This window comes from Labrus bergylta, chromosome 4 (genome assembly GCF_963930695.1).
Source record: "Labrus bergylta chromosome 4, fLabBer1.1, whole genome shotgun sequence".
Lineage (NCBI taxonomy): Eukaryota > Metazoa > Chordata > Actinopteri > Labriformes > Labridae > Labrus > Labrus bergylta.
Genome location: NC_089198.1, coordinates 4,283,186 through 4,308,525, shown reverse-complemented (window position 1 = coordinate 4,308,525; position 25,340 = coordinate 4,283,186). Strand labels below are relative to the sequence as shown.

The window sequence follows — 25,340 nt, the reverse complement described above, 5'->3', positions numbered from 1 at the left end:
TGTGAGTCAATCACAATCATGGACTCTACTTGAAATCTGATTGGCCACCCCAAAATCCTAAACTATGATTGGCTTTCTGCCTTGTCGGGGGCGGGGCTTATGTTCAAATCAAGCATTTGGGCAGCATTTTGGAACATGCAGCGTGGTAGTTTTCTGTTTGTTTGAAATAAACTAAAAGATTATTGTCTAAGTATTTAGATTTTGAGGCACCCCGGTTGGACCACCCGACTCAAAAACTCTCTGGTCTCGCCCTCGGTGCTCACCACACCGGTCTTGTAATCTGTTTTGATTTCCATACATTGATTCATTAGTGATGTCAAGATTACAAGAGGCAGCATTTGAGTTAACTTTTTCAGTCCGAGCTGCACACTTGTGAACTCAAAACTCACTTCCCCCCCCGAATGACTTGAACATTTCCAACAGGAGACGGAAAAAGAGCTTCTCAGACATTGAACAAAAAGTTGTTCTCGTTAATGGCTCACAACTGGTGAATGCATTATTAATTAACCTTTTATAAAGCATATCGTTAAAACCTATATTCCCTCGATAAAAGTGATTCACTGAGATTGTTCTTCATCCAACGATCAGAAGAGTGAAACCTGAATTCCCTTATTAGACCTCTTATAAATAAATATCAGTATCAGCCAGGAGGAAAAAAGAAAAACAAAAGTTAAATTCAGACAGTCCATCTCAGTCGTCACCCCTCCTAAACAAAAAACAGTTTAGAAACAGTCCGCCCGGCCCCCCCCCCCCTCCTCTCAGCACGATCCCGGTCTCCCTCCGAGCCCTGGGGACCTGGTATTGATCGGTGCCTCGTAGGTAGTGATTGGACATGAGTGGATAATTTCCTTTGCTGCATTAGAGTCCATTACTGGCCCGCTCCCCGGAAAGCGATAGACATCCTCAACAAAAAAAAAAAAAGGAAAACAAAAAAAGGGAGGACGATTCTTCTTGGAAATGCAGTCTGCTCGACGGATGAGGATGCACGCACTTTATTATCGTCAGGTCCGTGTGGAGGCTGAAAATAAAGATACTGACCGACTATGTAGGACATTTAGAGTCCTTTGTTTAAGCCCAGAACAGCTGTGAGGGTTTGTAACACTCCCAGTCTCCATCATATAGCATTTTAAACAAGCCTTAATCATTTAGGAAGTGGCTGAAACAAACAGTCCCATTTCAATACAGATGCCTCTTTATGAGCTACAAACAAGACTATCGAGAAGAATGTACAGACCTTTTCTCTACAGATACCCTTCTAACAAGCAGCAACCTCTGGTCTTGAAAAGTGAAGCCAATGCGGTAGTGCAAACTCCTGCAGTTCATCGAGTATCCACTAGAGGCTGACTGCATAAACACCACAAGTCACATACACAAAACAGGCTAAAAAAAGACGAGTGTTATCCATAGTTAGACGCATAGCTGAGATGATTGACAGGTGGGCATGATGTAACGGTTCATCAGGAGGCTTTAAACCCGCCTCAGCTCCAGCTCTCAGCTCGTCGTTAAGTTGACTGAAAGTTAGACTGAGACAGGATTTCCAACATGGCGGCTGCTGCCGATGAGCCTCCAGCGCCCCCTGCAGGAACAGACGGCTGACGTCACTCAGGCTTTGTCCTTTAATATTTGCAGTCTTTGATTTCTAACCAAGAGATTAACAGCACGCTAGGCGGGGAAGAGCAGGTCTACATGAAGGCAAGAAATTGAAAAAAGGATCCGCTGTATATCTAAGTAAGTCTGTTAGCTTGACGCTGACTTATAATAGGAAATGCCATTAACTGGCTAACAAAATTAGCATCGCGATAATTTAAATTTAGGAAACTTTTTTTTTAGACTTAACATTAGACTCTTTCTTACAGGCACATGTTTCCCAAACTCTGTGGAGACTAACTTAAAGAAAGTGCTGACTCATGCTAGTCTGATCCAGTGACGCTGCATGACTCGCTCTTTTCCTGCCCTCAAGTCAATAGAGGCCTGGAGCGTTGGATTCTGGCACCAAGATAAAGGCAGGGTCAAGTCATAGACTGAAGTAAATAAAGCATGTGCTGTTAAGTAAAGTTGTACATATATTTCATTTTGTTTTTTTATTTGTTCTGTACATGTCAAAACACACAACAGAAAAGGACAAAGAAAAAAAACAAAAAACAATTCACACTTTATCCCATGTACGGAAAGGAGCAGGGAGAAGAACAATTCTTGTTTTGCCTTCCCCCTTACTCAAAAAGCAACAATAAATGTCTGGATGGTCTGTCCAATTACAGTCAATGAAAGAATATCATGCCAACATAAAACAAATCTGACAATTCAGTCTTCACTTCCACAGAAAGTAGAAGGAAAAAACACACAAAACACACTGACTGCCACTTTCTGATAACTTTGTTCTTGTACATTTTCTTAAACTGAAATATCTGAACACAGCCCTTCAAATCATTATTTAAAGAATTCCACAATTTAATTCCAATAACAGAAATACACTTCTGTTTTAAAGTTTCCTCGCAAACTGATGCTTAAAATGACATTTTCTTCTATGCTCTTCATCTTCTGAGCTAAAAACAAACATCTTTTGTAAACCTTCTGGTAATACTTTATATATATTTCAGTTACTTTTTCAAACAGTTCATTCAAGGAACATTTGTGAAACCGCGTTCTGTTTTAGTCTCGCGGGTGCCTCTAAGTAGATCCAACAGTTCTCCATCAACCACCGTCAGTGAGCCTCAAACTGAGAGTTAGCAGCTCCATCAGTTACAGTGTCTCTTATTACTCAGCCCCCGCCCTTGATAACATGATGACTTTCGTAACCCAGCAGGTGACCCTTTAACACAGACAGGGTTCTGCGGGTCCCCACATCTCACCACACTTCAGAGTCAGCAGCTGGACCGCTGTGGGTGTGATGCAGCTCTTCAGCACGGCTCTGGAAACTTATCTCCTCCATCATATTAATGGGATAATAATGTGATTGATTGGTCATCCCCCCCGGGGGAAATGGTCTTTTCTGCTTCCTGAGACAGCAAGACTCATCACAGACACTAGAGGAGCCCCCCCCAGCAGGGTGAACACTCGTCCTGATCCGCGTGGTTTCAGCCCCGGGTTGTCCCGTGTGGAGGACGGTCTTCCTTGTTTCGGTGTCGCTGTGCAGCTGTCGGCTTCCTCGGCGGGGATTAAGGAGGAGGGAGGGAGGGAGGGAGGGGGAAGAGGTGGATTCCGGCGCTTCAGGACGGCTGAGTCCCGCTGCGATGCATGGAGGCTGCTTGGAAATGCTCCCCGGGTCTCCGGAGCGCTTGAGGCGGGTCCTGCACACCGACAGGCTGCAGCAGCAGCGGGAGGATCCGGCCGCTAAGCCACAGCTCTGCCGAGCAGCCACAACATAGGAGCACGGCTGCGCTCGGCTCGGAACCACGCAGCGGAGGTATATCCTCCGTCGGAGCCGTGATCCGGGAGCCTGAAGGCTGCATAATATCCCCTGCGTCGCGGCGGTGGGATACTGTGTAAACCTGTCGGGTGGCATCTATGCAATTTAATCTCGACTTTTCATTTTATTATGAGCACAGAGGAGGGACAGCCGGGGGCTGCTTGTGGAGAGGCGAGGGGAGGCACTGCCACCAGCCAACGCCACACCTGGGATGAAGACGAACCGGACGGCTCCCAAGGACGTCCGCACCCCGACGATGAGGGGCAGGCAGAGCAGAGAGAGGAGGAAGAGGAGGAGGAGGGAGAAAGCTGCCAGGAGGGCCGGAGCTGCAGGGATGCATGTGGGGGGAACAACGAGGGGAATATTTCCAGTGAGGAAGGGGCCGTTGGGGGCAGCTCGTGCAAGACGCAGGCGATGCATTCAAACTGCAGCAGCGAGACCTGCATCCCCACTCCCAGCTGTCGGATCTGCTTCCAGGGCGCAGAGCAGGTAACTGAATGTTAACAGGTCTGATATGAGTGTTTCCCTGCAGCCCTGGTTGAATGGTGAGTGAAGGTGAGGCCACAGTGGTCTCAGTAATGTCCCCTGATTGGCTGCCAGCAGTGGCTCCTCTAATTAAAACGATGTAGACCTGCTGAGTGGAGTCTCTCACAGCAGCTCACAGCCTGGAGACTGGTGTGATTGGACGGATTTCAGCAGTGCAGCCAATCAGGACCGGAAACAAAAACAGAAGCGTGAACTTAACATGTAACAACTTGAACAGCATAATCCACATTTAAGGATGCAAAACAACAATGATCGTAGAGAGAAGTGAGCAGTAACCTTCTGTTCTGCTGCAGTGACTTCAGCACCAAGGACAGCGCACACATCAGCACAACTAGAGGTGAGCTGTGAGGCCCTTCACGGCTCCTTCAAGGGCCCTCAGAGGCTCTCAGTACAAAGACTAAATCAGTGCTTCACAAACTTTTTTTTCAAACCTTTGCAATAAATGAATTAACCATTTAAAGAAAGTGGTTTTGCAGTCCCACTTCAGCACCACGGACAGAGCTTTACAAGATCAGGAGGTTTAACACTTGCATTGTTCAAAACAAGAAATAATCGAATAAAACAAGGAAATCATTTTTGATTGAATCACGATGAAACCTCCGGTGTGTTCAGACTGGATTTCAGAGCAAAGGTGCAAGAAAACTATGAAATAGCTCAAACTTTATAACAAATTATAATGTAGTAAACTTTTTTCTTAATATATTTTGCACTAGAATGATGTTTTGCTTCAATGACGAAGTAGTTGAGGTAGAAATTTAGAGTTTTCCTCGTTAAACATTTCAACAAAAAGCATCATTATCAAACCTTAAATATCTAAATCAGAGCATCTTTCAGTTTTTGTGGATGTTGGCGCCCCCTGTAGACAAAATATGTAGTATGATGTCACCTTTAAAGTACCAAATTATTTAAATGCTTGTGTGTAGAGCAGGGTTTTCTTCACACCCAACAGTCTATTGTCTTTCAGATCGGATATTCCAGGTCATAAAGCTCCAGCTTCACTTGTAGTATGAAGATAAATGTTTTTTACTCTGCGCCGTGGCTCGTGCATGAATCCCTGATGAAGGCCACGAGCCGAAAAGTTGATCGTCATTCTACCACCGCACTAAGTGCTGCTGAAGCTTTTTGACCTCTTCAAGCCTTTCACTCTTCATGCACAGTGAAGTCGTGTCAAAAGATCCCACTCTTCTTCTCTAGATCAGATATCAGAAAAAAAATCATCAGCTGGCCTCACGGCAAAAGTAGAGAGTAACAAGAACATGCATAGAAATAATACTCAAGTAAATTCCCCTGCAGATGGCAGGCCAGTTTTTGTCCCAAAGCGAGTGCTGCACTGGGTCAAAAAAAGGAGAGGAATCGGGTGCTCTTCAAGGACAAAGGGATAAATAAATGACTGTGCATATAAAGTTCATTGTGACGAAAAGGTGGTCTAAACTGAAAGTCCGAGGCGCTCTCATGCAGAATAAAAATCCTTTATTAATCAGGGATTTGGAACTTTAACTCAATGGATTAACAGAGACTCTGCACAAACATCCATCTTCCCCAGAAGATATTTGACTTGATCTAACATAGGACGACATTTATATGACTTTTTCTCGAGCACTAGGTTTTAATTTGTGTTTTGGAGTGAAAAGTATTCAGAGTTTAAACTCTCTCTGAGGATGAATTGTGAAAACAGCAGAAATCCACTCCTCCTCTAGTGCCGACAACATTTTCTCTTTGTTGGTAGAGCTGCTTGTTGTTTTAAAAGATTCAAATCAGCTTTAAAAAATACATAAATTAAAATCGTAAATAGATATCGTTTCAGTCCAGATCTTGACATAATTCTGTCATAAGTCTGATACTATTACACAGAAGAAGAAGCTACAAAGACACATAGAGTTAAATCACAGATCCCTCAAGAGGACTTTTAATGTTCATAAACATTGTTCTTTTTATTTTACACTAAATACAGATACAAATTGACAATGTTTGCTTTGGTTTCTGAAATAAAAAGTAGCAAAGGCAAGTTTTCTTTTTCAGAGATCCATTAAAACACCAAGAGGAGTGTTCAAAAGGAAGAATATGAGACATGTTACACATAAATATATCAGAAATCCAGTCTATCCTGTGTAAATGTGTCTCTGAGTCATGACTGTCTACAATGAGTGAGAAGCTCGAGTCCCGCTGGCTGTGTTGTTGTCAGAGCCGTGTTTACATGGACGGGACGGCCGGCTCCTCCCCTTGTGTATAAAAGCTGTTTTAGTCAAGAACTAGAGAGAAGAAGAAGAACATACTCACTGATTATTTGGATGTTAGTAAGAGTTTTTAGATCACGCTCATTCTGTGTCAGTTTACATGAAATGTGAAGCTACGGGCTAACTAAAGAGCGCTAACATTAGCATGCTAACACAACAATGTGAAGCTACAAGCTAACTAAAGAGCGCTAACATTAGCATGCTAACACAACAATGCAGAACATCCATCCTGTCAAAGGAGGATGAAGTGCAGCGTCAGTCTGACTCGTCTGAACGTCTTCCCAGAGGTTGACAGATGTGGACCTGCTGCTTGGGCCAAATGGACTCTGTAATCAGACCCTCGGCAGGTCTACGTGGAAAGTGACAGCGAGGCTTGATGAGGGACCATTCATCTGAGCAGAGCTGAGGGGAAAGAGCAGTCAGGGCAGTAAATGTCCTAAGTGAAGTGAATATCCTGTCTTCTGAACGTGGGCTTTAGCCTATTAGCAGAGCTAATCTAATAGCTCTGCCTCCGGGTCCAGACTGATATTTGATTTCCATACTGGGCCGGTGGCTGGGCTTACTCAGCACTTATCAAGGATATCACAAAACAGAAATTTGACACTTTTAATATTCATTTCTAAGCAGATAACACTGAGAATGAGAGGTTATTTGACACCAGCGAGGCCAAATTTCCTGAGAGAAACTTGAGAAAACGGTGAAAGAAAGATCACAGTTGTACAGTGAGTTTGTTCATATTGTTGGAAGCAGCAGATGTCAAAAGAATCTCAACTCAGGGTCCACTTGCAGAACCTGTTGTTTTAAATTCATGCTCAGTTTTTTATTGACATAGGAGTCGACTAAACCCCCAATGGTGCCTTCCATTTGATGTCAGAAGTCGGAAATTCTGAGTTACTGGTCTGATACGTCATCAGGAACGCCCCCCGACTTGGAAACTCAGAGAACCTTCAGTAGCCTTAGCTAAATTCTAACATGGCTGCTCCGTGCATCAATTGTAGTTCAAGCTGTGACTATGTTGTATAATAGCAGCTTGGTGTTATTAAATCAATCACATCGATAGTACCGTGCAAGTTCTTTCTTTGGTGTCTGGAATTAATCGAGAGTATCCCACCATTTGTTGAAATTTGGCCATCTGGCTGTGAGAATAAAACTAATGTGGACCTCTTGGTAACCTGAGTTGCCCATATCAGGTTCATGGTGATGACGTCTGTATTGACATTTGCTGTTTATTAATGTCAAAACCGGATACAAAAAATGACATCCCACCGCGTCCACAAAACAAAATAATATACAAATTGCTGACGTCTGATAAAACGCTGACAGGCTGACACGGTTTAAAAAACGGTTTGCTCTCATTCAATCACCTGTCTGTCATCACCTCTTACATTTTTATAGACCGAAAATAAGTTGAATGTTTTCAGTCAGTCTCAAATTAAAATCCTCCTTGATGTTGGTTTTTTTATCAAATCGTCGGTGGGCAGCAGACCCGCTTCACTTCGTGCAAGCAGAAGCCTCCGAGGTCCTTTGAAACCCACAAGGTTAATCTGACATGATGAAAAACGAGCGCCCAGACCACTGATCTTAATATACTATTAATATGCCACTCTGCGCCCAGTAGGCAGGTCAAAGCAACAGTAATGGCATCTTCAGGAATGCCTCGAGGGAGGAAAACATCCCAACAAATAGGTTTCAACTCCGATGATTAATGTCAAGCTGCGTCCGGCCGTTAATATCCGCGAGTGTTGCAGCTTTGAGAAATGATCATTGATCTGAGCGTTCTGGTTAAAAAAAAAAAAACGCTGGTGAGCACGTCGTGTATTTTCTTTGATGTATGAAACGGCTGTGAGGAAAAGGCCAAACAGTGGAGCGAAAATAAGGATTTCTAGACGATGGGAGAGTTGACACGTCGACCTTGAAAATGGATGTAAGATTAATGCTGGCCACAAGGTTCTGATATCGACCAATGAGTAAATGGTTTCTCTTTATTGCTGACTTTTTTCTAACATCAAATCTGGTGTTTGGAGTTCAACTCTACAGCACGCTTTGGTAAATCTCTGAGAGTTACATAAAGTACTTTTAGGGAGCAGGCTTCCACATACAGAGACAAACTACGGTGCTTTAGGAGAGCATTAGGTCACAGAGTGTTTGACTTTAACCGACCTCAGGAAACACATCAGCCAGCTGAAACATATCCTCCTGCCTTATCGCCATACTGTAGGAGTTTTTGTTTTGTGACCTCGAGTGTATTCAGCCACTTCCTGCCTCCCATTCCGTGTCCCATATTTGACCTCTACCCCTTCTCCGGTCTCCAGGGCGACCTGCTGAATCCGTGTCGGTGTGACGGCTCAGTGCGTTACACTCACCAGCACTGCCTACTGAAGTGGATCAGCGAGCGAGGCTGCTGGACATGTGAACTCTGCTGCTACCGCTTCCACGTCATCGCCATCAACATGAAGAGACCGTGGCAGGTACGACTCTGCAGCACACTCGTTTGTTTTTTACCTTAGACTGCGTAATGGTTGGCTGTGGCTCAGTGGTAGAATCGGTTGTGTCTTGACTGGAAGGTCGGGGGTTCTATCTCTCGCTCCTGGGCAAGACACTTAACCCCAAATTGCTCCCGCTGCTTCTGCGGTGGCGTATGAATGTGTATGAATGGATGAGTTGAAACTGATGCAGTGTCTCATGCAGACGCTGCTGGATAACTTCTGTGTCTGTGTGAGACACTGAGGGCTCTGTTGGTATTTGTGAGAAACAGAACAGGCTGCTTGAAACCATCGTACATGATAATTAAAATGATAAAATCAAGTGCTCCTATTCCGTAACAAAAAACAACTCTCAAATTTGTAGTTTAGTTGCCATATACAAAACGTGTCTCCAAACTGCAGCCGTTATGTTCTTTATGGTCTTTTTACTGCTCTTTTTTTTCCAGCTTTGAGGTTACAGTTTCCCCCCCTTCAGGATTATCTTTGAATTATTATAGAGACAATAACATGCAATTGTTTCCACAGTCTCTCATGTATTGAGCCAACAGAATTGTTCTCAGAAACACTCGCAGCTTCTCTGGTGGAGACAAAGATCCACCGTGGCAGAGTTGAAGTGAGAAAGGCTGTTTCACTGGAAGGCTGACAACAAATAAACCCATCTGCTTCTGTCAGGGCCTTGCTGCACAACGGGTCAATATACTTAAACCTGAAACAAACAGAGGAAAGCATGTCCATGTCCCCCTACATAAACACTAAATAAAAACTTGTTTTTGCTTTTTATGAATGACTCATAACTCACAAAAAGTAGAAACAAGTGAAGTACTATGCCACAGGTCCACAATGGTAACGGTTTGTGTCTGTGCCTCTTGGTTAACAGTGTTAAGGAGAGCGTTGGAGACAGTAAAGTTAGCCAAAAGTGCACAAGCACACATCTGGGGTTTCCACAATGCTGGTCCTTAATTACAAACTACACATCAACCTTACTGTAGGAGCCACTTCACTGAATGTGTATAGTATTGTATTTCAATGGTTTCGGTTTATATGATTATTTATTGACTTAATTTGGACACTAGGTGGTGATAATTGATAGTGTGGGTTAATTGGTCAGCTATAGGTCATGGGTGAACAAGAAATGGCGGGAACATACGGTTCATGGCGTAACACAACGTACTTTTTTTTTCTTTTTCTTTTTTAAGATTTCTTTTTTATTTTTATTTTGAGATAGGACAGTGGATAGAGTCGGAAATCAGGGAGAGAGAGTGAGGAATGACATGCAGGAAAGAAGCCAGTAACACAACGTACTTAACATAAGAAACGAACAACAACAAACATTTTTAAGAACTCCTATTATGATCACGGGTTGTCTCTGCTTCATATGTTACAATAAATGGGAACTTTACAAAGTCATTTCATTTTGGACATTTCCTTTTTTTTTGTTCTTTCCAGAACAACTAAGCAAGTGGCTAAAGGTACGGTTAAAATTCAGACATAAGAATAGTCACTACACTTACAAAGCCCGGGTGTACAGCTACTATTTTATTATACATGAACAACGAAGTGTCCACATGAACCCTCACATCACTGCTGAGTTGAGAGGCAGAAGGAAAGCAGGAACTAAGTTACAGCCGTAAGAAGCGCCACTCAAAACTATCGTCAAGAAGGCGCCATCTCGTGACGTTGTTCCACTAGTAACTTAGCAACACAGTGTTCCATTCAAAAATGTCTTTTGATGATCAAATAAATATTTCTATTTTTGATGATCTGATGAATTTAGTCTTTGTGCATGGTGTAATAGCAACTCAGGTTGAAATCCTTTGAGGCAGATTTCAGAACTGGAGCCGAAACTAATCTATAAAAATAAAACTGCATTCACTGACAGTGGACGCTCAGGCAGAGTGTGTCGGAGCAGCTGCTCTGCCTTTGCTTCTGGTTCTATCACCCATCTCTCTTTGAATCAGAGTTACATTTGTGCTTTTGTTTCTTATCAGACATTGTTCATGATGTTTACAGCTTGCCATCCTGTTGCTCCCACATCGCTCTGTGAAAAAACGACACCCGTTTCCTCTTCATGCCTCTGCTGTCAGTTTAGGGCGTCAGATTCCTTAATTCCTCTTTTCCTTCCAACGCTGATCATACACAGATTCCTGAAGCTTAAAATATCTGGATTCTGGATCGCTCTTTCCCCCTGAAGAACATTCAGGCCTTTTCAGATCTGTTCCCTCCAGATGGGACTTGAGTCACTGGCAGACTGAACAAACACACAGCTGAGGCTCAGCAGAGCTTTTTCTGTGCACTCAATCTGCCTAAAGTCTGGTCTTATAACATGCACTCTGCAGCTTCACAATCATCCGCTCACCATCAGCAAATCTCTGTATCCAAGTCGTTTTCTATCAAATTTGTATTCTGTTTTCTGCTCCTGCACTCGATCGCTGCCATTGTTCTTCTGTTATTTATTTGACTCGGATAAACACATTTATTATAGCAACAAGTTTCTTCGCCCTCTTCTAGATTCTTCAAGGCATCTAACACTCACTTTTGGCCCTCATAAAATATTTTTTCCTGCTTGTATAATGTTTTCTGGTTGTTTCTTCACTTGAATGTCCTACAGGGGCCCTACTCATCACTTTGCTCAGTTAAAGGGAGGTGTGTCACTCAGGTTTTGTTCCATCACAAAGACAGACAAAGATTGTTTTAACAACTTTCAAAGCTACAGTTAAAAAAAACCTCAGTCAACCTTCTATGCTGTTTTAGAAGTCCTCGGTATGTATCTACCTTTGAGCAGTTGGAACTAGCACTAACTAGAACCAAGTGCATGCCATAATTACATAAGCCCATGTTTTTACCATAGAATTGAGGGTATACTAACTTGAAGAGGTTTCAAAAAGTGGCTTGACATCTTAACTCTCTAAGCAAAATAAAAAGTCCAACAATGCCCTTGTTAAAGACGCCCATATATTTTGCATACAGTTGAGGGCTGTCTACCTTGGAGAGGTTGCTAGCACTATACATTGGCAAGGTAGTGTAAAATAATATTCCTGCAAGTGAAATTAGAATCAAGTGTTTATTGATGTAAAAGCCCATGTACTTTGCATACAGTAGAGGGCAGACTACCTTGAAGAGATTCTACAGTATTTTCACTTTCAATTTGCATACAGTTGAGGGCTGTCAACCTTGGAGAGGTTACTAGTACATATGTTGACATGGTAGCGTAAAATCATATTCCTGACAGTGAAATTAAAATCCAGTATGCCATCGATTTAAAAGCCCATGTACTTTGCATACAGCTGAGGGCTGTCTACCTTGGAGAGGTTACTAGCACATACGTTGACAAGGTAGTTTAAAATCATATTCCTGAATGTGAAATTAGAATCCAGTGTATGCCATAGATAAAGGCGCCCATGTACTTTGCATACAGTTGAGGGCTGTATACCTTGGAGAGGTTACTAGCACATACGTTGACAAGATAGTTTAAAATCATATTCCTGAATGTGAAATTAGAATCCAGTGTACGCCATAGATAAAGGCGCCCATGTACTTTGCATACAGTTGAGGGCTGTCTACCTTGGAGAGGTTACTAGCACATACGTTGACGAGGTAGCATAAAATTATATTCCTGACAGGGAAATTAGAATCCAGTATGCCATCGATTTAAAAGCCCATGTACTTTGCATACAGTTGAGGGCTGTCTACCTTGGAGAGGTTATGAGCACATACGTGGACAAAGTAGCTTGACATTCTAGTTCTCTAAGGATAATCAAAATTTCAACAATGCCCTTGTTAAAGAAGCCCATGTGTTTTGCATATAGTTGAGGGCCCATTACATTGGAGAGGTTACTAGCACATACGTTGACAAGGCAGTGTAAAATCATATTCCTGAATGTGAAATTAGAATCCAGTGTATGCCATAGATAAAGGCGCCCATGTACTTTGCATACAGTTGAGGGCTGTCTACCTTGGAGAGGTTACTAGCACATACGTTGACAAGGTAGTTTAAAATCATATTATTTTAAGTGAAATTAGAATCCAGTGTATGCCATAGATAAAGGCGCCCATGTACTTTGCATACAGTTGAGGGCCGACTACCTCTAAATTCTCTAAGCAAAATCAAAAGCCCAACAATACCGTTGTTAAAAAAGCCCATGTATTTTGCATACAGTTGAGGGATGACTACCTTGGAGAGGTTACTAGCACATGCGTTGACAAGGTAGTGTAAAAAAAATTCCTGACACTGAAATTAGAATCCAGTATGCCATCGATTTAAAAGCCCATGTACTTTGCATACAGTTGAGGGCTGTCTACCTTGGAGAGGTTACTAGCACATACGTTGACAAGGTAGTTTAAAATCATATTCCTGAATGTGAAATTAAAATCCAGTGTATGCCATAGATAAAGGCGCCCATGCACTTTGCATACAGTTGAGGGCCGACTACCTGGGAGAGGTTACTAGCACATATGTTGACAAAGTAGCTTGACATCTAAATTCTCTAAGCAAAATCAAAAGCCCAACAATACCGTTGTTAAAAAAGCCCATGTACTTTGCATACAGTTGAGGGCTGTCTACCTTGGAGAGGTTACTAGCACATACGTTGACAAGGTAGTTTAAAATCATATTCCTGAATGTGAAATTAGAATCCAGTGTACGCCATAGATAAAGGCGCCCATGTACTTTGCATACAGTTGAGCTTAAAATCATATTCCTGAATGTGAAATTAGAATCCAGTGTACGCCATAGATAAAGGCGCCCATGTACTTTGCATACAGTTGAGCGCTGTCTACCTTGGAGAGGTTACTAGCACATACGTTGACAAGGTAGTGTAAAATCATATTCCTGAATGTGAAAGTAGAATCCAGTGTATGCCATAGATAAAGGCGCCCATGTACTTTGCATACAGTTGAGGGATGTCTACCTTGGAGAGGTTACTAGGACATACGTTGACAAGGTAGTTTAAAATCATATTCCTGACAGGAAAATTAGAATCCAGTGTACGCCATTGATAAAGGCGCCCATGTACTTTGCATACAGTTGAGGGCTGTCTACCTTGGAGAGGTTACTAGCACATACGTTGACGAGGTAGCGTAAAATCATTTTCCTGACAGTGAAATTAGAATCCAGTGCATGCCATTAATTTAAAAGCCCATGTACTTTGCATACAGTTGAGGGCTGACTAACTTAGAGAAGTTACTAGCACATATGTTGACAAGGTAGTGTAAAGTTATATTCCTGACAGTGAAATTAGAATCCAGTGTATGCCTTAGATAAAGGCGCCCATGTACTTTGCATACAGTTGAGGGCTGTCTACCTTGGAGAGGTTACTAGCACATACGTTGACGAGGTAGCATAAAATTATATTCCTGACAGGGAAATTAGAATCCAGTATGCCATCGATTTAAAAGCCCATGTGCTTTGCGTACAGTTGAGGGCTGTCTACCTTGGAGAGGTTACTAGCACATACGTTGACAAGGTAGTTTAAAATCATATTCCTGAATGTGAAATTAGAATCCAGTGTATGCCATAGATAAAGGCGCCCATGTACTTTGCATACAGTTGAGGGCCGACTACCTGGGAGAGGTTACTAGCACATATGTTGACAAAGTAGCTTGACATCTAAATTCTCTAAGCAAAATCAAAAGCCCAACAATACCGTTGTTAAAAAAGCCCATGTACTTTGCATACAGTTGAGGGCTGTCTACCTTGGAGAGGTTACTAGCACATACGTTGACAAGGTAGTTTAAAATCATATTCCTGAATGTGAAATTAGAATCCAGTGTACGCCATAGATAAAGGCGCCCATGTACTTTGCATACAGTTGAGGGCTGTCTACCTTGGAGAGGTTACTAGCACATACGTTGACAAGGTAGTTTAAAATCATATTCCTGAATGTGAAAGTAGAATCCAGTGTATGCCATAGACAAAGGCGCCCATGTACTTTGCATACAGTTGAGGGCTGTCTACCTTGGAGAGGTTACTAGCACATACGTTGACGAGGTAGCGTAAAATCATATTCCTGACAGTGAAATTAGAATCCAGTGCATGCCATTAATTTAAAAGCCCATGTACTTTGCATACAGTTGAGGGCTGACTACCTTAGAGAGGTTACTAGCACATACGTTGACGAGGTAGCATAAAATTATATTCCTGACAGGGAAATTAGAATCCAGTATGCCATCGATTTAAAAGCCCATGTACTTTGCATACAGTTGAGGGCTGTCTACCTTTGAGAGGTTACTAGCACATACGTTGACAAGGTAGTTTAAAATCATATTATTGTAAGTGAAATTAGAATCCAGTGTATGCCATAGATAAAGGCGCCCATGTACTTTGCATACAGTTGAGGGCTGTCTACCTTGGAGAGGTTTCTAGCACATACGTTGACAAGATAGTTTAAAATCATATTCCTGAATGTGAAATTAGAATCCAGTGTACGCCATAGATAAAGGCGCCCATGTACTTTGCATACAGTTGAGGGCTGTCTACCTTGGAGAGGTTACTAGCACATACGTTGACGAGGTAGCATAAAATTATATTCCTGACAGGGAAATTAGAATCCAGTATGCCATCGATTTAAAAGCCCATGTACTTTGCATACAGTTGAGGGCCGACTACCTGGGAGAGGTTACTAGCACATACGTTGACAAAGTAGCTTGACATCTAAATTCTCTAAGCCAAATCAAAAGCCCAACAATACCGTTGTTAAAAAAGCCCATGTATTTTGCATACAGTTGAGGGATGACTACCTTGGAGAGGTTACTAGCACATGCGTTGACAAGGTGGTGTAAAAAAATTCCTGACACTGAAATTAGAATCCAGTATGCCATCGATTTAAAAGCCCATGTACTTTGCATACAGTTGAGGGCTGTCTACCTTGGAGAGGTTACTAGCACATACGTTGACAAGGTAGTTTAAAATCATATTCCTGAATGTGAAATTAGAATCCAGTGTATGCCATAGATAAAGGCGCCCATGTACTTTGCATACAGTTGAGGGCCGACTACCTTGGAGAGGTTACTAGCACATACGTTGACAAAGTAGCTTGACATCTAAATTCTCTAAGCAAAATCAAAAGCCCAACAATACCGTTGTTAAAAAAGCCCATGTACTTTGCATACAGTTGAGGGCTGTCTACCTTGGAGAGGTTACTAGCACATACGTTGACAAGGTAGTTTAAAATCATATTCCTGACAGTGAAATTAGAATCCAGTGTATGCCTTAGATAAAGGCGCCCATGTACTTTGCATACAGTTGAGGGCTGTCTACCTTTGAGAGGTTACTAGCACATACGTTGACGAGGTAGCATAAAATTATATTCCTGACAGGGAAATTAGAATCCAGTATGCCATCGATTTAAAAGCCCATGTACTTTGCATACTGTTGAGGGCTGTCTACCTTGGAGAGGTTACTAGCACATACGTTGACAAGGTAGTTTAAAATCATATTCCTGAATGTGAAATTAGAATCCAGTGTACGCCATAGATAAAGGCGCCCATGTACTTTGCATACAGTTGAGGGCTGACTACCTTAGAGAAGTTACTAGCACATATGTTGACAAGGTAGTGTAAAGTCATATTCCTGAATGTGAAAATAGAATCCAGTGTATGCCATAGATAAAGGCGCCCATGTACTTTGCATACAGTTGAGGGCTGTCTACCTTGGAGAGGTTACTAGCACATACATTGACGAGGTAGCATAAAATTATGTTCCTGACAGGGAAATTAGAATCCAGTATGCCATCGATTTAAAAGCCCATGTACTTTGCATACAGTTCAGGGCTGTCTACCTTTGAGAGGTTACTAACACATACGTTGACGAGGTAGCATAAAATTATATTCCTGACAGGGAAATTAGAATCCAGTATGCCATCGATTTAAAAGCCCATGTACTTTGCATACAGTTGAGGGCTGTCTACCTTGGAGAGGTTACTAGCACATACGTTGACGAGGTAGCATAAAATTATATTCCTGACAGGGAAATTAGAATCCAGTATGCCATCGATTTAAAAGCCCATGTACTTTGCATACAGTTGAGGGCTGTCTACCTTGGAGAGGTTACGAGCACATACGTGGACAAAGTAGCTTGACATTCTAGTTCTCTAAGGATAATCAAAATTTCAACAATGCCCTTGTTAAAGAAGCCCATGTGTTTTGCCTATAGTTGAGGGCCCATTACCTTGGAGAGGTTACTAGCACATACGTTTACAAGGCAGTGTAAAATCATATTCCTGAATGTGAAATTAGAATCCAGTGTATGCCATAGATAAAGGCGCCCATGTACTTGGCATACAGTTGAGGGCTGTCTACCTTGGAGAGGTTACTAGCACATACGTTTACAAGGTAGTTTAAAATCATATTATTGGAAGTGAAATTAGAATCCAGTGTATGCCATAGATAAAGGCGCCCATGTACTTTGCATACAGTTGAGGGCCGACTACCTGGGAGAGGTTACTAGCACATACGTTGACAAAGTAGCTTGACATCTAAATTCTCTAAGCAAAATTAAAAGCCCAACAATACCGTTGTTAAAAAAGCCCATGTATTTTGCATACAGTTGAGGGATGACTACCTTGGAGAGGTTACTAGCACATGCGTTGACAAGGTAGTGTAAAAAAAATTCCTGACACTGAAATTAGAATCCAGTATGCCATCGATTTAAAAGCCCATGTACTTTGCATACAGTTGAGGGCTGTCTACCTTGGAGAGGTTACAAGCACATACGTTGACAAGGTCGTTTAAAATCATATTCCTGAATGTGAAATTAGAATCCAGTGTATGCCATAGATAAAGGCGCCCATGTACTTTGCATACAGTTGAGGGCCGACTACCTGGGAGAGGTTACTAGCACATACGTTGACAAAGTAGCTTGACATCTAAATTCTCTAAGCAAACTCAAAAGCCCAACAATACTGTTGTAAAAAAAGCCCATGTATTTTGCATACAGTTGAGGGATGACTACCTGAGAGAGGTTACTAGCACATGCGTTGACAAGGTAGTGTAAAAAAAATTCCTGACACTGAAATTAGAATCCAGTATGCCATCGATTTAAAAGCCCATGTACTTTGCATACAGTTGAGGGCTGTCTACCTTGGAGAGGTTACTAGCACATACGTTAACAAGGTAGTTTAAAATCCTATTCCTGAATGTGAAATTAGAATCCAGTGTACGCCATAGATAAAGGCGCCCATGTACTTTGCATACAGTTGAGGGCTGTCTACCTTGGAGAGGTTACTAGCACATACGTTGACAAGGTAGTTTAAAATCATATTCCTGAATGTGAAATTAGAATCCAGTGTACGCCATAGATAAAGGCGCCCATGTACTTTGCATACAGTTGAGGGCTGTCTACCTTGGAGAGGTTACTAGCACATACGTTGACAAGGTAGTTTAAAATCATATTCCTGAATTTGAAATTAGAATCCAGTGTACGCCATAGATAAAGGCGCCCATGTACTTTGCATACAGTTGAGGGCTGTCTACCTTGGAGAGGTTACTAGCACATACGTTGACGAGGTAGCATAAAATTATATTCCTGACAGGGAAATTAGAATCCAGTATGCCATCGATTTAAAAGCCCATGTACTTTGCATACAGTTGAGGGCTGTCTACCTTGGAGAGGTTACGAGCACATACGTGGACAAATTAGCTTGACATTCTAGTTCTCTAAGGATAATCAAAATTTCAACAATGCCCTTGTTAAAGAAGCCCATGTGTTTTGCATATAGTTGAGGGCCCATTACATTGGAGAGGTTACTAGCACATACGTTGACAAGGCAGTGTAAAATCATATTCCTGAATGTGAAATTAGAATCCAGTGTATGCCATAGATAAAGGCGCCCATGTACTTTGCATACAGTTGAGGGCTGTCTACCTTGGAGAGGTTACTAGCACATACGTTGACAAGGCAGTGTAAAATCATATTCCTGAATGTGAAATTAGAATCCAGTGTATGCCATAGATAAAGGCGCCGATGTACTTTGCATACAGTTGAGGGCCGACTACCTGGGAGAGGTTACTAGCACATACGTTGACAAAGTAGCTTGACATCTAAATTCTCTAAGCAAAATCAAAAGCCCAACAATACCGTTGTTAAAAAAGCCCATGTATTTTGCATACAGTTGAGGGATGACTACCTTGGAGAGGTTACTAGCACATGCGTTGACAAGGTAGTGTAAAAAAAATTCCTGACACTGAAATTAGAATCCAGTATGCCATCGATTTAAAAACCCATGTACTTTGCATACAGTTGAGGGCTGTCTACCTTGGAGAGGTTACTAGCACATACGTTGACAAGGTAGTTTAAAATCATATTCCTGAATGTGAAATTAGAATCCAGTGCATGCCATAGATAAAGGCGCCCATGTACTTTGCATACAGTTGAGAGCCGACTACCTGGGAGAGGTTACTAGCACATACGTTGACAAAGTAGCTTGACATCTAAATTCTCTAAGCAAAATCAAAAGCCCAACAATACCGTTGTTAAAAAAGCCCATGTATTTTGCATACAGTTGAGGGATGACTACCTTGGAGAGGTTACTAGCACATGCGTTGACAAGGTAGTGTAAACAAAATTCCTGACACTGAAATTAGAATCCAGTATGCCATCGATTTAAAAGCCTATGTACTTTGCATACAGTTGAGGGCTGTCTACCTTGGAGAGGTTACTAGCACATACGTTGACGAAGTAGCATAAAATTATATTCCTGACAGGGAAATTAGAATCCAGTATGCCATCGATTTAAAAGCCCATGTGCTTTGCATACAGTTGAGGGCTGTCTACCTTGGAGAGGTGACTAGCACATACGTTGACGAGGTAGCGTAAAATCATATTCCTGACAAGGAAATTAGAATCCAGTATGCCATCAATTTGAAAGCCCATGTACTTTGCATACAGTTGAGGGCTGTCTACCTCGGAGAGGTTACTAGCACATGCGTTGACAAGGTAGTTTAAAATCATATTCCTGAATGTGAAATTGGAATCCAGTGTATGCCATAGACAAAGGCGCCCATGTACTTTGTATACAGTTGAGGGCTGTCTATCTTGGAGAGGTTACTTGCACATACGTTGACAAGGTAGTTTAAAATCTTATTCCTGAATGTGAAATTAGAATCCAGTGTACGCCATAGATAAAGGCGCCCATGTACTTTGCATACAGTTGAGGGCTGTCTACCTTGGAGAGGTTACTAGCACATACGTTGACAAGGTAATTTAAAATCATATTCCTGAATGTGAAATTAGAATCCAGTGTATGCCATAGATAAAGGCGCCCATGTACTTTGCATACAGTTGAGGGCTGTCTACCTTGGAGAGGTTTCAAGCACATACGTTGACAAGGTCGTTTAAAATCATATTCCTGAATGTGAAATTAGAATCCAGTGTATGCCATAGATAAAGGCGCCCATGTACTTTGCATACAGTTGAGGGCCGACTACCTGGGAGAGGTTACTAGCACATACGTTGACAAAGTAGTTTGACATCTAAATTCTCTAAGCAAAATCAAAAGCCCAACAATACTGTTGTTAAAAAAGCCCATGTATTTTGCATACAGTTGAGGGATGACTACCTGAGAGAGGTTACTAGCACATGCGTTGACAAGGTAGTGTAAAAAAAATTCCTGACACTGAAATTAGAATCCAGTATGCCATCGATTTAAAAGCCCATGTACTTTGCATACAGTTGAGGGCTGTCTACCTTGGAGAGGTTACTAGCACATACGTTAACAAGGTAGTTTAAAATCCTATTCCTGAATGTGAAATTAGAATCCAGTGTACGCCATAGATAAAGGCGCCCATGTACTTTGCATACAGTTGAGGGCTGTCTACCTTGGAGAGGTTACTAGCACATACGTTGACAAGGTAGTTTAAAATCTTATTCCTGAATGTGAAATTAGAATCCAGTGTACGCCATAGATAAAGGCGCCCATGTACTTTGCATACAGTTGAGGGCTGTCTACCTTGGAGAGGTTACTAGCACATACGTTGACAAGGTAATTTAAAATCATATTCCTGACACTGAAATTAGAATCCAGTATGCCATCGATTTAAAAGCCCATGTACTTTGCATACAGTTGAGGGCTGTCTATCTTGGAGAGGTTACTAGCACATACGTTGACAAGGTAGTTTAAAATCTTATTCCTGAATGTGAAATTAGAATCCAGTGTACGCCATAGATAAAGGCGCCCATGTACTTTGCATACAGTTGAGGGCTGTATGCCATAGATAAAGGCGCCCATGTACTTTGCATACAGTTGAGGGCCGACTACCTGGGAGAGGTTACTAGCACATACGTTGACAAAGTAGCTTGACATCTAAATTCTCTAAGCAAAATCAAAAGCCCAACAATACTGTTGTTGCCATAGATAAAGGCGCCCATGTACTTTGCATACAGTTGAGGGCCGACTACCTGGGAGTGGTTACTAGCACATACGTTGACAAAGTAGCTTGACATCTAAATTCTCTAAGCAAAATCAAAAGCCCAACAATACTGTTGTTAAAAAAGCCCAAGTATTTTGCATACAGTTGAGGGATGACTACCTGAGAGAGGTTACTAGCACATGCGTTGACAAGGTAGTGTAAAAAAAATTCCTGACACTGAAATTAGAATCCAGTATGCCATCGATTTAAAAGCCCATGTACTTTGCATACAGTTGAGGGCTGTCTACCTTGGAGAGGTTACTAGCACATGCGTTGACAAGGTAGTTTAAAATCATATTCCTGAATGTGAAATTAGAATCCAGTGTATGCCATAGATAAAGGCGCCCATGTACTTTGCATACAGTTGAGGGCTGTCTATCTTGGAGAGGTTACTAGCACATACGTTGACAAGGTAGTTTAAAATCTTATTCCTGAATGTGAAATTAGAATCCAGTGTACGCCATAGATAAAGGCGCCCATGTACTTTGCATACAGTTGAGGGCTGTCTACCTTGGAGAGGTTACTAGCACATACGTTGACAAGGTAATTTAAAATCATATTCCTGACACTGAAATTAGAATCCAGTATGCCATCAATTTAAAAGCCCATGTACTTTGCATACAGTTGAGGGCTGTCTACCTTGGAGAGGTTACTAGCACATACGTTGACGAGGTAGCGTAAAATCATATTCCTGAATGTGAAATTAGAATCCAGTGTATGCCATAGATTAAGGCGCCCATGTACTTTGCATACAGTTGAGAGCCGACTACCTGGGAGAGGTTACTAGCACATACGTTGACAAAGTAGCTTGACATCTAAATTCTCTAAGCAAAATCAAAAGCCCAACAATACCGTTGTTAAAAAAGCCCATGTATTTTGCATACAGTTGAGGGATGACTACCTTGGAGAGGTTACTAGCACATGCGTTGAGAAGGTAGTGTAAAAAAAATTCCTGACACTGAAATTAGAATCCAGTATGCCATCGATTTAAAAGCCCATGTACTTTGCATACAGTTGAGGGCTGTCTACCTTGGAGAGGTTACTAGCACATACGTTGACAAGGTAGTTTAAAATCATATTCCTGAATGTGAAATTAGAATCCAGTGTACGCCATAGATAAAGGCGCCCATGTACTTTGCATGCAGTTGAGGGCTGTCTACCTTGGAGAGGTTACTAGCACATACGTTGACGAGGTAGCATAAAATCATATTCCTGACAGGGAAATTAGAATCCAGTATGCCATCAATTTAAAAGCCCATGTACTTTGCATACAGTTGAGGGCTGTCTACCTTGGAGGGGTTACTAGCACATACATTGACGAAGTAGCATAAAATTATATTCCTGACAGGGAAATTAGAATCCAGTGTATGCCATAGATAAAGGCGCCCATGTACTTTGCATACAGTTGAGGGCTGTCTACCTTGGAGAGGTTACTAGCACATACGTTGACAAGGTAGTTTAAAATCATATTCCTGAATGTGAAATTAGAATCCAGTGTACGCCATAGATAAAGGCGCCCATGTACTTTGCATGCAGTTGAGGGCTGTCTACCTTGGAGAGGTTACTAGGACATACGTTGACGAGGTAGCATAAAATCATATTCCTGACAGGGAAATTAGAATCCAGTATGCCATCGATTTAAAAGCCCATGTACTTTGCATACAGTTGAGGGCTGTCTACCTTGGAGAGGTTACTAGCACATACGTTGACAAGGTAGTTTAAAATCATATTCCTGAATGTGAAATTAGAATCCAGTGTACGCCATAGATAAAGGCGCCCATGTACTTTGCATGCAGTTGAGGGCTGTCTACCTTGGAGAGGTTACTAGCACATACGTTGACGAGGTAGCATAAAATCATATTCCTGACAGGGAAATTAGAATCCAGTATGCCATCAATTTAAAAGCCCATGTACTTTGCATACAGTTGCGGGCTGTCTACCTTGGAGGGGTTACTAGCACATACATTGACGAAGTAGCATAAAATTATATTCCTGACAGGGAAATTAGAATCCAGTGTATGCCATAGATAAAGGCGCCCATGTACTTTGCATACAGTTGAGGGCTGTCTACCTTGGAGAGGTTACTAGCACATACGTTGACAAGGTAGTTTAAAATCATATTCCTGAATGTGAAATTAGAATCCAGTGTACGCCATAGATAAAGGCGCCCATGTACTTTGCATACAGTTGAGGGCTGTCTACCTTGGAGAGGTTACTAGCACATACGTTGACAAGGTAGTTTAAAATCATATTCCTGAATGTGAAATTAGAATCCAGTGTACGCCATAGATAAAGGCGCCCATGTACTTTGCATGCAGTTGAGGGCTGTCTACCTTGGAGAGGTTACTAGGACATACGTTGACGAGGTAGCATAAAATCATATTCCTTACAGGGAAATTAGAATCCAGTATGCCATCGATTTAAAAGCCCATGTACTTTGCATACAGTTGAGGGCTGTCTACCTTGGAGAGGTTACTAGCACATACGTTGACAAGGTAGTTTAAAATCATATTCCTGAATGTGAAATTAGAATCCAGTGTACGCCATAGATAAAGGCGCCCATGTACTTTGCATGCAGTTGAGGGCTGTCTACCTTGGAGAGGTTACTAGCACATACGTTGACGAGGTAGCATAAAATCATATTCCTGACAGGGAAATTAGAATCCAGTATGCCATCAATTTAAAAGCCCATGTACTTTGCATACAGTTGCGGGCTGTCTACCTTGGAGGGGTTACTAGCACATACATTGACGAAGTAGCATAAAATTATATTCCTGACAGGGAAATTAGAATCCAGTGTATGCCATAGATAAAGGCGCCCATGTACTTTGCATACAGTTGAGGGCTGTCTACCTTGGAGAGGTTACTAGCACATACGTTGACAAGGTAGTTTAAAATCATATTCCTGAATGTGAAATTAGAATCCAGTGTACGCCATAGATAAAGGCGCCCATGTACTTTGCATGCAGTTGAGGGCTGTCTACCTTGGAGAGGTTACTAGGACATACGTTGACGAGGTAGCATAAAATCATATTCCTGACAGGGAAATTAGAATCCAGTATGCCATCGATTTAAAAGCCCATGTACTTTGCATACAGTTGAGGGCTGTCTACCTTGGAGAGGTTACTAGCACATACGTTGACAAGGTAGTTTAAAATCATATTTCTGAATGTGAAATTAGAATCCAGTGTATGCCATAGATAAAGGCGCCCATGTACTTTGCATACAGTTGAGGGCTGTCTACCTTGGAGAGGTTACTAGCACATACGTTGACAAGGTAGTTTAAAATCATATTCCTGACAGGGAAATTAGAATCCAGTGTACGCCATAGATAAAGGCGCCCATGTACTTTGCATACAGTTGAGGGCTGTCTACCTTGGAGAGGTTACTAGCACATACGTTGACGAGGTAGCGTAAAATCATATTCCTGACAGGGAAATTAGAATCCAGTATGCCATCAATTTAAAAGCTCATGTACTTTGCATACAGTTGAGGGCTGTCTACCTTGGAGAGGTTACTAGCACATACATTGACGAAGTAGCATAAAATTATATTCCTGACAGGGAAATTAGAATCCAGTGTATGCCATAGATAAAGGCGCCCATGTACTTTGCATACAGTTGAGGGCTGTCTACCTTGGAGAGGTTACTAGCACATACGTTGACAAGGTAGTTTAAAATCATATTCCTGAATGTTAAATTAGAATCCAGTGTACGCCATAGATAAAGGCGCCCATGTACTTTGCATACAGTTGAGGGCTGTCTACCTTGGAGAGGTTACTAGCACATACGTTGACAAGGTAGTTTAAAATCATATTCCTGAATGTGAAATTAGAATCCAGTGTATGCCATAGATAAAGGCGCCCATGTACTTTGCATACAGTTGAGGGCTGTCTACCTTGGAGAGGTTACTAGCACATACGTTGACAAGGTAGTTTAAAATCATATTCCTGAATGTGAAATTAGAATCCAGTGTACGCCATAGATAAAGGCGCCCATGTACTTTGCATGCAGTTGAGGGCTGTCTACCTTGGAGAGGTTACTAGCACATACGTTGACGAGGTAGCGTAAAATCATATTCCTGACAAGGAAATTAGAATCCAGTATGCCATCAATTTAAAAGCCCATGTACTTTGCATACAGTTGAGGGCTGTCTACCTCGGAGAGGTTACTAGCACATGCGTTGACAAGGTAGTTTAAAATCATATTCCTGAATGTGAAATTAGAATCCAGTGTATGCCATAGATAAAGGCGCCCATGTACTTTGCAT

The 25,340-nt window shown here is 41.8% G+C and overlaps 1 protein-coding gene across 1 annotated transcript in view; it reads left to right on the top strand.

Annotated features, from left to right (window-relative positions):
• Nucleotides 1-2,080: 2,080 nt before the first annotated feature.
• Nucleotides 2,081-25,340, top strand: part of marchf11 (membrane-associated ring finger (C3HC4) 11) — a 30,557-nt gene continuing 7,297 nt past the window's right edge. Inside the window, exons 1-2 of the mRNA XM_020656654.3 lie at nt 2,081-3,895; nt 8,499-8,654. Of these exons, the coding sequence (XP_020512310.2) occupies nt 3,536-3,895; nt 8,499-8,654 (516 nt within the window). The 5' untranslated portion in view covers nt 2,081-3,535. The remainder of the gene's footprint in view (nt 3,896-8,498; nt 8,655-25,340) is intronic.